Genomic DNA, 18,123 nt, shown 5'->3' with positions numbered 1-18,123 from the left:
TTTCTCTCAAAATATGTTATTATATGTAATATTTTCAGATCACAGTTGACCGTAGGTAACTGAAACTGCAGAAAGAAAAACCATGGACAAAGGGGACTACTGTACTTTTAGCACAGTGTCTCCTTAACTCCAGGAAGACAGTGATTGCTACAAGCTGCAACAGAAAATTCCCAGAGAAGAAATTTGATAGGATGAGCTTGAGTCCTATCTGAGCATGTGCCCACCTGAGCCAATCACTGTAGCCAGAGATACTCCTGTTGGTGGGTAGGGGAAGATCTATGATAAGGAAACAGAAGTGTCCAAAACCAACAGCTATTACTGCTTCCCTGGTGCAAGAAAGTGTAGGAACAAAAGCCTAGAAGTAGGAAATCATAAGGCTTTAGCAAGACACCTTTAGTTGTTTGGGTTTGCTCCACAGCAGAATACGTAAGTAGTTTCAGGAAGTAAGGTTGGAAAAATTAAAGTTGGCTAACAAGTGCGGATTTTATTTTTGGACAATGCGGAGTTGTTTCAGGCTTTCTAAAAGGGTTGTATGTGATCAGAGCTGAGGTTTAGGAACCTTTATCTGGAAGACAGGCTTAATATGAGTGTGTAGGATGATACACAGGGAATCTGGAGACCGGATAAGATGTTATCACAGTAGGAGTTATCACAGTAGTTCAGGTAGGAGCAAAGTGAGCAATACTCAAGGCATTTTGGTAGCAAGCAACAGAGATGAATTATGACTAGCTCTGAACAAAAGAAAGTCATAAAGAATGATAAAAAAATATGTTAGGGCTTTACTGAAGTATCTTTAAAAACATCTAAGTAAAGTTGAGAAACTAAGTTTCGGAGAGCTCACGAGGTGAGGCGACATTTAGTGATGAAAGAGAATCACTATCACCTTGGTCCAGATCCAACAATTCCTGCTCTCTGTCTTACCTTTCAACTTTCAGATTCCTAGGAGAGGAAATCTGATTGATCCACCTTGGGACAGGTTTATACCACCCATTCCACCCCATTCTATTTTTCATGGCCAGGGGGAAAGAAAAGGTTTTCACGTATACATGGAGGAGGCCTCTTTCAAAGTAGTGGGCTTATTGTATGTCAGTAAGCACTACCACCTCCAAGAGATGAAGTCCTATGAACTGTACTGCTATGGAAGGAAGCCTGTGTTTTTGCTAGGGGGAGGAACATGAATCTTCTTCAGTTTGTTTATAATAGAGAATTCAAATGAGTGGTCAGTAGATGTGTTTTATTTCATTTACATTTAAATGAATTTGAATGCCCTTAGCTGGGCATTCACCACTCTCTGTAATCTTGCACCTGGTCCATTTTATTCATAGATGATATCTGCCCAGTCCTGCAAAGCATGAGATTTTTTTTTCCTGAGAACTCAACTTGATGTTTGCCCTAAAGAAAAAAGCAAGTAGAAATGGAATAAAGGAAGATTAATCAATATTCTGATAGGTCAAGTCCCCCTGCCAATGATCTTATAGCATCAGGGACTTCAGGTAAAACTGTATTACTATTTATTGTAATTATTTGTATAAGATCTGCTTTACCCTTAAACTCTAAATGATTGCTGAGAAAGGACCACACGTTTTTACTTACCACCTTATTTCCTTTGCTTCCCTGGCATATGGTAGATACTCAATATTCGTTAAATTGATGTGTTTGCTAAGAAATGGATTTGAAGCCTTTCTATAGATGTGGTTTTGAGGTATTGCTTAGTGAATCAAACTCTTAATTTATATATTGTCCATATTTTATGGTTCTGGCTTTTAGCACTTAAAATTCCATGCCCCAGAAAATGCCTCCATCCTGGGAAAACTGGGATGGTTGGTCATACTACTTATGGATCTCAATCAAGAAATGTATTTATTATAGGTTCTCTTCTATCTCTTATCACTACCACCATGAAACTTCTCAACAGCACTATGTGGTTGCTACGGACTGAAAGTTTGTGTTCCCTGAAGTTTATATGTCAAAACTCTAATTTCCAATGTGATGATCTTTGGAGTTTGGGTTGTTAGGAGGTAATTAGAATTAGAAAAAGCCATGATGGTGGTGCCCTTATGATACGATTAATACCCTTATTGAAAAAGAAAGAGACACAAGATCCATCTCTCTCTACCACATGAGAACACATTGAGGAGACGGCCTTCTGCAAACCAGTTTGAGGACCCTCACCAGACACTAGGTTTGCCAGCACCTTGATCTTGGACTTCCCAGCCCCCAGAACTGTGAGAAATAAATGTTTGTTATTTAAGCCACCCTGTCTGTGGTAGCTTGTTATAGCAGTCTGAACTGACTGAAACAGTGGTTACCCCCTTGGTACCAGAATGAGCTGAATGTCAGAGAATTTGATTTGCTTAAGGGCATAACACCAGTAATGATGGATTTAAAACTCAACTCCAGTTTACCTGTCTCTAAACCTGCTCTTCTCTCTACCTTACAATGTTCCCAGAGTTCAAACTACCAGGTTATGAATTCTAGTCCTCAAGAAGTTTATAATCTAGCAAAGGTGATGAAGTTGTGTAGGCTATGAATTACACAAGTCCAGGGGGAACTCTTCACATCACATTCATCAAATATCTGTGTTTTATTTGTACAGTTGGTCTGGCAGGTGGTAGTAAAGAGTCTTAAGAAAGAATTGTCTTTTAAAAATGAACCCCAGGGAGTTGGGACTAAGAAAAACAATGAAGGTAAACTAGGAGAGGAGCATGCCACATGAAAAATAGGGGTTGAGAGTTGGGAGAAAAATTTTAATTTGAAGGAATCAGGAAATGCTTTGTTGGGGAGGTGTTATTCGAGATGGTCATGAAGGGTGGCCAATAAGCATGATGTTAGGGGGTGAAAAGGAATTATAGTTGCAGAAAATAATGTGGACAAAGATACGTGCCCTAGCTTATTGTCACCAGTCAGTTTTGTACTTGGTGTAAAGTGGGAAAAATCATGGTCCTGAGGTTAAGATTAACACATTGCTTTTTGAATCAAGTCAATAAATGTTGACCGTGCTGTGCCTAACAGCATGGTGCTAGATAAACATGAATGACTGAAGGGAAGGCCTGACCTTTGCTCCTGGGGGAACAAATGTGTGAATGGGAAATACTCAGAGAACAGTAGGAGATGATATATTGCTAAAGGATATTGCATGAGGTATGAATTAAAAAGATCAAGAGAAGGAAAGACTGTCAGGAAAGACCACATGGAAGAAATGGAGCTTGAAATCAGCCTTGCCAAGAAAGAAAGAAAGAAAGAAAGAAAGAAAGAAAGAAAGAAAGAAAGAAGGAAAGAAGGAAAGAAGGAAAGAAGGAAAGAAGGAAAGAAGGAAAGAAGGAAGGAAGGAAGGAAGGAAGGAAGGAAGGAAGGAAGGAAGGAAGGAAGGAAGGAAGGAAGGAAGGAAGGAAAGAAAGAAAGAAGAAAGAAAGAAAGAAAGAAAGAAAAGTATTGGGTTTAGATTGAAGATAACGATGAGGCAGGAAGGCATTCTGGATGGGAGAAACAGCTTATACTACAAGATGGGGGTAGGACCAAATATATTGTGTATTTAGAGGGGTGTGAGCGAGACATCAGAAGAGAGAATCAAATATTGCAGAGCTGGAAGGAAACAAAAGAATATATGATGCCACTTAATTCAAAGGCTGTGGAGTCCAAAAGATTTTGGTTCAAATAGTCATTCTACCACTTAAATCAGTTAGGATTAATTTTGTTTTAAAATGATGGAAAGTCCAAAACATAAAAATGGCTTAATTAAGACAGGCATTGAATTCTTTCTTGTGTAAGAGAAGTCTAAAGGTAGTCCAGGGCTGGTGTGGTGATCCACAGTGTCAGGGACCCAGGCTGCTTCTACCTTGATACTCTGCCACCCTCAGCCAGTGGCCTCCACCTCATGGTCTAAGATTGCTGCTAGTGGTCCAGCCATCATGTCTGCATTGCAACCAGAAGGAAGAAGGAAGGAGCAAAGAAGAGTTTACCTTCCCCTATAAGGTACTTTCTATAAGTTATACTTTTATATCTTTACTCTTTCTATGGGCCGGAACATAGTCACGTGATCATGCCTAGCTGCTGGGGAGGCTGGAAAATGTAGGCTTTATTATTGGAGGTTCTGTGCCCAGTGAAAAATGGGGATTTCCATTACTAAGGCAGAAGAGGAGAGAGGCTATTGGTGGGCAACCAGAAGTCTCCGACAACCTGTGTAGTTTTTCATACCTTTAGAAAACTCTCTGATCCTCTGTTCTCTCTATATAAAATGGGATTTTATAGAGAATTCAGGTAGCATATGTAAAGTATCAGTACAACATTTAATGCATGTTAGAGGCTAAATGCATTTTAGTCCCTTATCTTTAGGTGGTTGCTCTCACCGGCACATCCAGGAAGATGGGGCAACTATTTCTACTCCGACTATCATTTACCATACACCCGTTATGTGCTGAGCACTCTGCTAGCCACATTACATACTGCATTTCATTAAATTTCATCTGATTAATCCCTATAATTACCCAGTGATGTGGCTATTATAAGCTCACTTTTACAGAAGAGGAAATGAGCACTCTGTGAATTTGGGATACCTAACCTGAGACTGCGAGCAGCAGGACTGGATTCTACCCCAAGCTATCTGAATCCGGAACTAAACAGTGGTCTTGTAGAACTGCCTCTTTGTATTTGTGGCACTGAAAATAAGTGTGGAACGTGCAAGACCGTAGGACTTGGGTATGCTCATTCATTAATTCATTTATTCAACAAATACTTTCAAGCTCTGACTGCAAGACAGACACTCTTCAAGGTGTTTTAGAGTTGCAGTATTAAAAAAAAAGACAAAGATCCCTTTCTTTATGGAACTTTCCGTCTTGTCTTCCAATTTTTAAAAATACAGTATTGCTTAGCCAAGATAACGAACATTATTTTTTCTGATTGGCCACAATACAATTTGTGTCAAAAGAGAAAACAATATTTTCTTCTTTTTTTTAACGCCCCCCCCCTTTTTTCCTTTTACACTGTAGTTTCTGAGCTTGTTTTGAATGATACTGGGCTAGACTATGCAGATTTGTCTTGGAGTTATTAAATTTCTGTCCTGACATTTGACTCTTGGCCCTGCTTTTACACCTTTGGTGATTTTTCAGGGGAAACAGGAAACCACCAATGAGTTCTGGAGTTGAGCACTGGAGCAGAGGCAATTGCCTATCAAGATATTGTTGATAAGAGAGGGTGCAAGGGTGTTCCGGAGAAGGAAAGAAAGGGGGGATGGGTGAATTGGGAGTTGAAAACCAGTAAAAGAAGAATGAGGTTGCTCTGTGAAGGAATGAGGATTCATTTTTGCCCAGGAGGGAATAGTTAATGGAGGATGAGAGAGCACTAAGACAGACATCAAAGTTGAAGGGATTTCAAAACACAAGGAGAAAGCCCGAAAGAGCAAAAAATTTCTAAAAATGACAGTGTCTTGAGAATTGAAAAATGGTTAAAGAAAACAGTGACTCTGTTTTCAAAAACATGTAAATTAAATGACACACGAAAAAACTGTGACGCCCAAAGCAGTTTGAGGAGGCATTTAAGGGAAAAACTGTGATTCGAGAAACAGTCCTGGGAACTTGGGAAATGGCAAAGCATATGGAAAATTAACCGAAAATTGAGAAACACTAAATGGGTTATGGTGGCATTTATGAAACAGTGAGAGAATTAAAGTCTATAGGGAAATAGTGAATAATAAATACGTCTAGAGAACATTTCAAATAATCAGATTTTGGAAGTTAAAGGAGACTTATGACCATAAGGTGAAAAAAATGAAATAGAAATCTGGAGGAATGTGATATTTTACCTAATAGTTAAATGAGCTTATGCAGCTTTTGGCAGAAGGACACAGGGAAACAGGTACACTAAAGGCAAAGAGAAGCACGGCTTTAGAAAGACCAAGTTGCATTTGTGGTGAGGTGTTAGAAGATACGACAGGATGGAAAAATAGTGAAAAATACATCGAAAATTTACATCAGTATTAACTGTTATTTATCAGACAGCAGCAGTATACTTGGCTTTGTGTTAGGCATTTTATGTGCACTATTGAGTTATGTTAGGTGATACCCCATGAAACTATCATGGCTAGTTTATATGGTTTAACCATAAAGAAAGAAATGGAAACTCACAGAATTTTAAGTATGCCACCCATGGTGACACAGCTGGGGAGTGGTAGAGCCAGGTTTTGATCCAGGCTTTGTCTCCCCGCAAAGACTATTCTCTTTCCTCGACATCATGAAGCCTTAACAACACAGAAATAGTAATTCATTCTTTACTCATTCTGCACATATGTATTCAGTACCAACTCTGTGCCAGGCACTCTGCTTGGCACTAGAAATACAATACTAAACAAGGCAGATGAGGTTCCTGTCTTCATGATGCATGCAGTCTATAGGTTAAAAAACAAACAAACGAAGTATAGAACAGTTGTGTAATAGAAATAGAACACAAACACATGTAACAAATTTTCTCATAGCACATTAAAAAAATATAGAGAAACATATGAAATTAATTTTAACAATATGTTTTATTTAACCCAACATGTTTCAACTATTTTAATATGAAATCCATATAAAACTATTTATGAGATCGTTCCCACTATTTTTTAATAAAAAGTCTTCAAAATCAGGTGTGTATTTTACACTTACGGCACATCTCAATTCAGACTGACCACTTTTTAAGTGTTCAGCAGCCACATGTGGTTGGTGGCTACCACATTAGACAATGCACATGTACAGAGAACTTGACCATTCTGGCCCAATTTCTTTCCAGTCATAATACAGAAAATGTGGCTTAGCTGTTTTTCAGTGTTATCTCTGATCCTCATATATCAACCATTCATAGATCTCAAAATGTCACATATACTTGCATATTTTCTAGATTAGGACTGTGTACACACTGACCACAAAAAACAACTACTTGGCAATTTACCATCAATGGATGATCAGAACACAGAAGTGAACTCTTTGTAAATCATTAGAGCTCCCCCAACCCTTCTATATTTTGCCAGCATGCTTTTGTGTATTTATTGCTCCTGATGGCAATATTGAAGATGTAATTTGAAGGTTAGCAGCAGCCAGAATTTCTGGTACTTTATGTGGTCACTAAAGGTTTATTATCAATTTTTGAGAGATAAGCAAACAGTGGTAATATTTTACTTTTTAATACAAGTGCCCAGCAGGTATTAATAGGGACCAAGCAATGTGGTGTATAATGGTATCTCCCTAGGTAAAGAATACTGCTCTGGAGCAAGTTTAAATGGGAAGGAAACCTGAGGAAATATGGATTGTCCTTCCTAGAAATTGGATGAGGGAATTGAAGATAATAGGTACTTGCTCCCTGCCAACTTGATAATGAAATTACTGTTCAGAAGAAATTTCTTTTAGAGTTTTTTTTCCCTCCCAAGAGACTGAAGATTCATAATAATAATAATAATAAAAACCCCGATAATATTAATATTAAGTATATGGAGTCATTGGTCCAAAATATTAAATTTTAAAAGAACACAGAAAAATCAGGAGCATGAGGATTTCCACATAGTTGTTTTCATATAATCTAAAAAAGAGTTATTGCAACTAAGTCATCACCCTGCTAATTCCATCTGATTTTACTACAAAATGGAAGGAAAGGGAAATGAGTGGAGGAAATACAGATAGGAAATTAAAGAAGGAGATTTAAGTAATTCAACTGGCAAACCCAAAGAAAGATGCTCAATGGTACATGCTAGCTACTTGGTTAAAATGATGACTGTGACATTCAGTTTATATAACATAATCTGTAAATGGCTCTCCCCAGGGCAAAGAGCCTATGTCACAACCAAAACATGTGTTCCCTGGTCTACCTTTTCCAAACAAATAACAAACTAGATATTTCCAAACCTCTTGATTATTCTCTAAGTTTTTCAGTTGTCACCCACTTTGGGGGCATTAGGAAGATCTAACCTGAACTCCATTCACTAGAAAGTGTTGCATAATCAAAACATGGCTCGACAGCTCTTTGGATTCCATAAGAAATAGCTTAATGAATTGGCCCAACTACCTATGAGTATGGGGCAGCAGGCACAGTGTGACTGGGGAACCTACTGTATTAGTCCCTTTCCGTTGCTTATAACAGGATACCTGAAACTGGGTAATTTGTAAAGAAATGAAATTTATTTCTTATAGTTTGAAGGCTGGGAAGTCCATGCTCCAGGGGCTGCATCTGGTGAGGGCCTTCTTCTTGGTGGGGTGACTCTCTAGAGCAACTCAAGTTATCTCATGGCAAGAATGGGCTGAGCAAGAGTGAGTGTTAACCTTCTCACTCACTCTCCTTATAAAGCCATCAGAACCATGCTCATTACTCCATGAATGGATCAATCCATTCATGAGAGCACAGCCCTCACAATCTAATCACCTTTTAAAGACCCCACCTTTCAAATACCATAATTGGATTTCCTGCCCTTTTAACAGTGTTTCAATGGGAGTCAAGCTTCCGATACATGAACTTTTGGGGGACACATTTAACCTATATCACCAATTTTCTACTAGCTCTGGTAAAGGCCACTGGTAGTCTTTGTCTGCAATTTTTATGTTGAAATTTTATGAATTGTGTTCCACTGAAGTTGCTTGCCTGTCTGTTCAATCTCTTTGCTACAAATGTTGCTTCCTCTGACCTATTTCTTGCCTCAATAGCTACCAACCCTCATCTGCTCATCTGCCTGCCTTTTGCAAGCTTGCTCTTCAAGCCTCTACCCCCAGCAAACACAGGATGAAGTGTAGCCCCCTTAGCAAAGCCTATACAGTACTTATGTATCTGACTCCTGCTTCTGTCTCTAGCTTCCTCCCCCAAGTTATTTCCCTGCATGCACCTCATATCCCTGTGATTTTGAATGATTATAACTCATCAGATGCATCATGATGTTTCATGATTCTGTGGCTTTGACATTGCAGTTTCCTCTGTGTAGTATGTCTTGTCCCTTTCTCTCTGCCATTCATGTGCACAACCCTTACTCTTCCTTCCCAGTGCAACCCAATTGTCTTCCTTTTTGTTTCCTGATTCCAGCCTTGAAATCACTACAGAATTGGCCCTCTATGCCTTATGCTCTTCACCAATTTAGTTAGTGCATATCTCGCTTATACACTTACTCTTACTTATTGCAGTCATTGTGTCTCCCTCTTCAACCTTGAAACCTGAAGTGTGTTTGGTTATTTTTGAATAATTTTCCTAGCATAGTTCTTTGCATGGGGTGTGGCACATAGTAGCTACTCAAACATGTCTGTTGGATAGAAAGGTGGATGATGTATTAATGGATGGATGGATGGATGGATGGATAAATGTCTTGATGGATGGATGGCACTTCTGGTGATGAGCTAGCTACCAGCATACTCAACCACAAGCATTAAATGAGCCCCTACAGTATGCCAGATAATGTGACAGAGCTAAAAATAACCATAAGGAACAGAATGAAAATGTCAGCTTGAAAAATAAAAACAGCTTAATTTAGGTCCTAATTAGTTACTTTGAAAACCTGCTGATAATGAGGAATTTGACCGATGTTCAGTTCTCTAAACTCCCAGTCCATGCAAATGTCTTCCCAAGAGCCTCAATAAAGGGATGTGACGTAGAATGCTCTTTAGATATGCCTATCTGGACCATGTCCATTTAGTTCATCAAACACCAGCCAGGAAGCATCAAAGGGAAGAAGGAACAGACAAAAACAGTTCTAATTTTCTAGACAATGAATAGTTTTTAAGCCATTAACAGAAATGTTGAAGTTCTTTTCAAAGGCAGAAAAGCATTTTTACTTTGGCTTCTGTTGGCAGCAATTCTGAGTGCATTGCTCTTCTGCTTAAAACCTTTCATGGATCTCTATGACCTTCTGAACAAAATCCAAACCCTTTAGTGCATCATGCAAAGTCCCTTATGATCTGGCCTTGGGGATCCCCTCCAGACTCATCCCACAGCATGTAATGTAACTGTCAGCCTTACTAAACTCTGGTCTACTTTTCCTAGCATGTTTCACTAGCTTTGTTGACTTTACTTAAGATGATCGCTCTGCTCAGAATGTTTTCTCCTACCTTTTCTCAACCCATTCACCTTTCAAGATTCCCCAGGAAGCCCTCCCTAAATTTCCCAGGTTGAGTTCGGGTGGGGGCCTTCCTCTGTGTTCTTACAACGTCTCACACTTATTCTCCGTCAGTGTACTGACGGTATTCTGTGTGTTGTCATTGCTCATGCATCTATGTAAGAATGTAAGGTAAGAGGGCAGACGAGCACTGTGTTTTTTATTTCTGTATCCATAGGACTCACCATAAGGCCTGACACATAACAGACATACACTAAATAGTTGTTGAGTCAAGAAATATCTTTCTAGGAAATGATTACAGATGCCCCAAAGGCACCAAATATAATACTCTTTGCTCCTTCTCAAATAGTAGTGTTTTATTTTTCTATTTGTGAAAGTATTTGGTTGCAGAGAATTTGGAGAATAAAAAGATACACAAAATAAAATGAAAAAATACCTGTGATCTTTCCATGCATAGATAAGCTCTGTTTTTATCCTCTTTTTTTCTTCTTTAACATGAAATCCTGAGTCTCCATGTCATTAACTTGTCTTCAAAAACATGATTTTTAATGACCAAATTGTCTATTGAATGGACACACAATACTTGTTTTTGCCTTTTTCCCAACTTCTGCACTTTGTCCTTGGAGATCTGATTCTCCCCCATACAACAAGGTCAGACTCTTCTGAACCATGGTGGCCCAGTGATGGGCATGTGACCCATTAGGCAAATCTCCCTTTTTGGAATTTCTTGCAGCCTAGCCCTTCTCAATTTCTTATTCTTCAGCTGCTTTTGGTGTTAATGCAATATGAAGCAAGAAAACACTGTAGCTTCAATATGCCTTGTCTTTCTGGGGATGTCTTTGAATGCTTCAACTCACCATACTGTATTTATTGTGTCTGCTATGTGGCCACCATCATATTTTCATAACTGTCTTTGACAACATCACATTTTTCTTAAGCTGCAAGGAGATGTGGAGCCCTTGGGAACCCTCTCACTCAAATTCTAGGAGATGCACTCTACCTTGGCTCCACTTTTGAGTCCAGCCTGACTATAGACAAAGTGACTTTGAGGAGTGATGAGCGTACAGGTGTTGTAAGGTGTTGCCTGCAATGAAAATACCCCAACCAAGAGTTGACTGCATGGATGTTATGTAAGGCAGGTAACAAGAGTCGTTCTTGATGCTCTCTCTCCCTCACTCTCACTCGTAATCCTTCACTAAACACCTGCTAAATCTCTCTCCACTTGGTCCTATTTACTGCTGCTCCTTCTCTTCCTTCTCTTCCTCCTTTTCTCTGCCACAACCAGGGTCAAAGCCACCATTATCTTTCTGGATTACAAGAACACTGTACATAGTCCCTCTGTATCTACTCTGACTTCCCTGCAATTCATTCTCTACACAGCTGCCCAGTGACGCTATAAAACAAAAGTCTGATTGTATCACCTCCTGATTAAAACCCTTCTATGTCTTCCCATTGTCTTAAGACAGAGACAAAATTTAACATGGTCTACAAAACTCTGCACTGTCTGACCCTATTTATTTTGTCAGCCTTATCTAATCTCACATTTCTCTGTCTCTCTGCTTCAGCCTCACTGTTCTGCAATCAGTTTCTCATATGCATCACCACAGGGCCTTTATACATGCTTATGTCTTTTTTTAAAGTAATTAATGTTGACTCATCCTTCAGGTCAGGCTGCACTTCCCAGCCTTTCTTGTCCCTCTCTTTCTTTTTCTTTCTTTCTTTCTTTTGATACATTGTAATTATACATGCTTATGGGGTAAATCTGATGTTTGGATACATATATATGTAGTATAATAATCAGGTTAGGGTAGTTAACATAACCATCACCTCATGCATTTATCATTTCTTTGTGGCAAGCACATTCAAAAGTTTTTCCTCTAGCTATAATGTAATGTACAAAACTTAACTGTTAACCATAGTCATGTAGCATGCCCTCTTCTCTACTGTAGCACTTGCCATAGGTCTGTGATTAATCAACTATTGCCTGTTCTCTCCTGTAGACTGTAAACTTCATGAGGGCAGGGATCATGTTCATTTCCTTATTTATCCCCAACTAACCAGCTAGTCCTGGCATGTAGCAAATGCTTAATAAATAATAGTGTAATGAGTAATGAATAGATGGGATATCCTTTCTTTGAAGCTGAATACCATGTGGTTTGCGAGCAAGCAGTTTCCTTCAGGGAAGCTTGTTAAAGCATAATAGAATATGTTTTCAGTTCCTCTTATAAGAAAATTATTTGAACACAGGTCTATGGGCCTGGTAAGACAAAAATGTCCCATTCCATGTGCTAATTGCAGTCAATTACCAATGCCTATACAGGATTGGGGATTCTGAGAATGAACACAGGCCCATGGAAAAGACTTCATGGTCAATTATCAGTGCCTGCATGGGTACTAACACTTGTGCAGATAGAGTCTGCTTATGCTGAATGATAACACTGTAAGTTGATACTTTTTCAGTGTTACACTGACGGCGGCATCTGTGATACCCCTTTAATTCTTCCTTTAAAAAAATTGTTTTTCTTCTTCCTCTCTCTAGATTTATGGTCAATGTGACATGGGATGGCAAAGATTTATCCTTCACTGAGGAAGGCTATCAGGTGCACCCCAGGCTGGTGGTGATTGTGCTGAACAAGGACCGAGAATGGGAAAAGGTGAGCATCTTCTGTGTGCTGAATGCAGGGGAGGGAAGAAAGCATGAGCAAAAGGGACTCAAATTATTTCTTTTCCCAAAACATTTCCTCTTGAGCTGCTCCAGTCCCCATCCCATAGCCAAGGACAGGTCTTTCTTGGAACAAGACAGACTAAGTAGTGTAAGGGGTGCAGTTATAATGCTTTCCCTGGATGAACTGTGGTAATTGTGCTGTTTTCTCTGCTGGTTCTCAAATCCCATTAGGAAGGGTCCTTGGAGAACTTAAGATAATTTAAAGACAGTGACACTTGGCTCACACCATTGCAGTAGCAAATGTTGACTATACAGCAATGATCACACCCTTTTGCCTAAACCTCATAATTGTGTAACATATTCACCGTTTGCCGTATGGATAAATCCACTGCATTTTCATTTACTTAGTCTTTTACTTTAAAAAAAATTAATGTTCAAAACTTAAAAGTATCACTTTGATAAAATCACAGGTTAGAGAGGGAGGTTATAATTCTTGTAAAGCACATTTTCTACTATGTATATATTAACCTCTGAAAAAATGTTAAAAATCAGTGTGCAAAGAAAAAAAAAATCATCTCCTACTATGCAAGCAATATCCTGAATCAGAGAGGAGAGACTTCCCAGGGAATTTACAGAGATCTCCTGCATGCAATGACAATATCTATCTGTCCCAGCTGCATTCTCTCCTCCCCCATAATTGAGCTTTCATATTAGTTGCTCCAGTGTCACATAAAGAGTAGAATAAAAGAGACCAAAAAGGAAGCCTTTATTGTTATTTTGTTTTCTTTGACAAGTGATGGATGACCCCCAAACTACTTCAGCCTCCTGAGATTTATCTTCACTTTGCACATCAAGTAGAGACCTGAGAGACCCTAGAATAGAGAAAGATACAGATGTGGTGTGGGAGACATAATATAATTAACTGGAATCAGTAAAAAATACCATGCAAACAGAAGCACTGACTTTGGGGAGAAATTGACAGATTTCTAGAAGGGAACAGTGAGAAGAATCTTAGAAAAATCTTGCACACTAATATCCAACGGCTGGAAAATGCACAACCCTTCAAGTGCGCATGGAAAATTCACCAAAGTAGACAACAATTTGGAGCATGACACAAGTCTCAATATATCTAGAAGGATTGAAATAATGCAGAATGCATTATTTAATCACAATAGCATTTAAATAAAAGTTAGTAACAGAAATATATCAAGAAAATCCCCAAATGTTTGGAAATTACAATGCATTTCTAAATAACATGTAGGTCAAAGAAGAAACCAGAAAAGAACTAGAATAATAATGAAACACATTGATTGAACAGATTAAAACACACATATCAAAATTTGAAGAATATAGTTGAAGATGAGCTAAGAAGGAAATTCATAGCTTTAATGCTTATAATAGTAAAAAAAACCAACAAGGAAAGTATAGAGACTGATTTAAACTTGTGCATTAAGAAGCTAGAAAAAGAAGAACCAAGTAAACCCAAATGAAGTAGAAGGGGAAAATAAATATGAGAGTAAAAATTAACAAAGTAGAAAACAAGCTATAGAAAAAATATCAACAAAGCCAAAAGATAGTTCTTTGAAAAGGTTAATAGAATTCATAATTTCTACTAATAATAATCACACAAAAAGGAGAAAATACAAGTAATCAATATTAAAAATGCAAGGGGGGATATCACCAGAGACGTTGTAGATCCTACAGGCATTAAAACAATAAAAAGGAATATCATGACAAATTTATGCCACCAAATTTGACAATCTACATAAAACGGGGAATTTGCCCATTTTACCTAGATTGTTGAATTTGGTGGCATAAAGTTTTCAGAACTGACATAAGAAATTGACCATTTGAATAGCTCTATATTTGCTAAGAAATTGAATGTATAACTAAAAATCTTCCCATTTAAAAGAAAAAGAAAAAAGAAAAACTCCTGGCCCACACAGCTTCATTGTGAATTCTATCAAACATTAAAAAAAAAAAAAAAAAAAAACCAAAAAACAGCTATCTACATAAAGTTTTTCTATATGTTACTAGCCATAATACAGCAATATATTTTACAAAGGATAATACCTCATGGATAAGTGGGATTTATCTTAGGAATGCAAGATTGGTTTAAAATACAAAAAATAAAATCAATGTAACTTATCATATTAACAGAATAAAAGAGAAAATTATATGGTCATCTCAATAAATGCAGAAGAAGCATCTGACAAAATCCAATATTCATTCATGATAAAGAACAAAGACACCTCATGCTTATAAAGAATATCTATGAAAACCCTATAGCTAATATTTAATGATGAAATAATGAAAATAAATCCACGAATGTTCATTCAAATGATTTTTGAAGAATGATTATGACAGTGCGAGAAAGGAAAGTATTTTTTCATGTAAGTGAATTATTATTTTTAAAAATTTTATTGATTATTTATATTCATGGGGCACAGAGCTGACTGGAAGCACCTGTGCCCCAAATGTGATGATCAGATCAATACTTTAAGCATGCCCACCACCTCAAATTGCAATTATTCCCCATGTCCTCCACCCAACCTCTCCCCAACCTCCCTCCCCCCTTCCTCCCCCTCCCCCAAACCCCTAGGTCTGTTCTCTCCCTGTGTGAGTCCAATGCAGCACTGTGCCTTTCTTTCCTTCCTTCTTTCTCTCTTAGCTCCCACCTAGGAGTGAGGACATGCAGTATTTATCCCTCTGTGCCTGGCTTATTTCACTTCACATATGTTTTTTTTTTTATTTTAATTTATCAGTACACAATGTAGTTGATTTTTGTGTCCCTTTACCAATTCCTCTTTCCCCCCTCCCTCACCCCCTCCCCCCATCTACATCATATCTGTTCACTTGTCTTAACAAGTTCAGCTATTCCACTGCTGGGAATATACCCAGAGGAATGGAAATCTTCATGTTCAAGGGATACCTGTACTCCAATGGTTATTGCAGCACTATTTACAATAGTCAAGAGTTGGAACCAGCCCAAATGTCCATATCAGATGAGCAGATAAGGAAAATGTGGTATATTTACACAATAGAATACTACTCTGCTATAAAAAAGAATGAAATACTACCATTTACAGCAACATGGATGGACTTACAAAAAATTATATTAAGTGAAATAAGTCAGGCACAGAAAGAGAAATACCACGTTCTCACTTATTCGTGGGAGCTAAAAACAAACAAACAAACAAATAAATAAATAAATGTACAAACAAATGGTGAGGGGGAGGGCAGGGAAGAAGACACAACAATCACACTTAACATATTTTTCTCCAAGCTCATCCATGTTGCTACAAATGACAGATTTCATTCTTTTTTTTATGGCTGAGTCGTACTCCATTGAGTAAATATATATATATATGCCACATTTTCCTTATCCAGTCATCTATCAATGGACATTTAGGTTGGTTCCATCTCTCAGCTGTTGTAAATAGGGCTGTGATGAATATAGGAGTGCATGTATCCCTTCAACATGATGATTTCCATTCCTTTGGGTATATACCCAGAAGTGGGATTGCTGGATCATATAGTAGATTTATTGTAGTTGTTTGAGAAACCTCCATACTTTTTTCCGTAGTGGCTGTACTAATTTACAGTCCCACCAACAGTGGAGAAGAGTTCTCCTTTCTCTACATCCTCGCTAGCATTTGTTAGTCTCAGTCTTTTAGATTAGATCCAGTCTAACTGGGCTAAGATAACATCTCAATGTGGTTTTAATTTGGAGCAAAGTCTTCTTAATAAATGGCATTGTATCAACTGGATTTCCACATGGAAAAAAATTAATCAATCTTCATCCATTGCTCAAACTATGCACACAAAAAATTACTTGCAAATAAATTTCAGGCTTCGATGTAAAAGCTAAAATTATAAAGTTTCTAGAAGAAAGTGTAAGAGAATATTTTTGTGATCTGAGAGAACCACATTCTTAAAAAGAATGCAAAAAACATTAAGCATACAGTAAAAATAAGAAACTGTACTCTATCAAAGTTATAATTATTGTTCATGTAAAGACACTGTTAGAAAGTGAAAAGGGCAAGTTACAGATTGGGAGAAAATACTAACAATATCTTGAACATTTGTCAAAATGCATCAAACTATGATCCATTCATTTCATTGCATGTCAGTGTACTTAAAAGCATTTTAAAAACTCCTTCAAATTGGGATACTCAGCACAATTAACTAACAATTTTTACTGAGCATTCATATTTAACCCCCAGACATGCATACTAATTATAATAACAATAGCCACTGTTTATCGATCACCTAATCTATTTTTCCTTTAGATGGTCCACTCAAGTATTGACTGACAACTTTATTTAGTCATTCGTGCATTTATTCAGTCAACAAATATTTATTCAGTGCCTACTGTGCGCCAGGCATTATTTTTGATGCTTGGTATCTATGAGTGAACAAGAGAAAAAATAATCTCTGTATTCGAGGAACGTAGATTCTAGTGTGTGTATAGAGAAGATGGAGTGGGATGGGATTCTATGCACTTCTGTTATGCTTGAGGAAAGTATAAGCTTCTATTTAACTGTCCCTAGTTTTTCACTCCTCTCTTCCCTCTGATACACTCTGTAGCCCACCATATAAGTGATTCACAACTCCATGAAGGTGCTGGATTTATTTATGCATCTGGGACTTTGAATGTGCTATTTATTTATTATTATTTTCTTTTGCCTGTCATGCTTTCCTGTATCCTCACCTTCTTTTATCCATCCAAGTCCTGGTTTTTCTTCTCTCTTACAAATACAAAACCAAAATGCAAGTAATGTTTATTTTGTTTCCTTAATAAGAGGTAGAGAATTTGGGCCTTTCTGCCATATGTTGTTGAGTCTGGGGGTTATCGTTCAACTTTTTGAAGTTACACAATGTGAGCATCACTTTTGAAGTGGTCATATCATTCTTCTTGGTTGGATTTAACCAGTCCTGGGTCAGGCTTGAATTTTCCATCTGGTTCATCTGCCGGGGAGCCAGCTTATAAGAAAGCCACTGCAGTGCAGGTGATACATTCCGTTTCCAGATACAAAAGAATGCCTTTTAATATTTTGTGGGTCCTCCTTCAAATTCCTGTTGAAGTACAGCCCTTTCCCAAGAAAGGCAGCTTGGGGAATTGCTGCTGAGTTGAGCTTAGAATGAACAAATGCTTCCTGTAGTTGTTCTATTCTCCTGACACTCAGGGGATCCAGCGCTTCAGAAATAACTCCTTGTGCTTCTGTCTCAAAGAAAGAGGAAGCTAGAGAAGCAGGTAAACACCAGTCATGTTATGCTTAAAGCCACCCCAGCACTACACACTGGCACAGCGGGTCAGCAGAGGGGAAGGACCGCCCCGGAGGGAGCTGTTATGAAGGGACTCGGAGGCGATTTCTTTTCGTCTCTGAGGTCACCAGTGGCA

At 38.1% G+C, this 18,123-nt stretch overlaps 1 protein-coding gene across 2 annotated transcripts in view; it reads left to right on the top strand.

Annotated features, from left to right (window-relative positions):
• Positions 1 to 18,123, top strand: part of GRIN2A (glutamate ionotropic receptor NMDA type subunit 2A) — a 393,456-nt gene that overhangs the window by 263,990 nt on the left and 111,343 nt on the right. For both annotated transcript variants that reach the window (XM_063100338.1, XM_063100339.1), the window contains exon 3: positions 12,594 to 12,708. In XM_063100338.1, coding sequence (XP_062956408.1) covers positions 12,594 to 12,708 — 115 coding nt within the window. The remainder of the gene's footprint in view (positions 1 to 12,593; positions 12,709 to 18,123) is intronic.

The sequence above is a fragment of the Cynocephalus volans genome, chromosome 6 (genome assembly GCF_027409185.1).
Source record: "Cynocephalus volans isolate mCynVol1 chromosome 6, mCynVol1.pri, whole genome shotgun sequence".
In the NCBI taxonomy this organism is placed as follows: Eukaryota; Metazoa; Chordata; class Mammalia; order Dermoptera; family Cynocephalidae; genus Cynocephalus; species Cynocephalus volans.
Note: the sequence above shows the minus strand (reverse complement) of the source record. Positions and strands in the feature narration are given on the sequence as shown.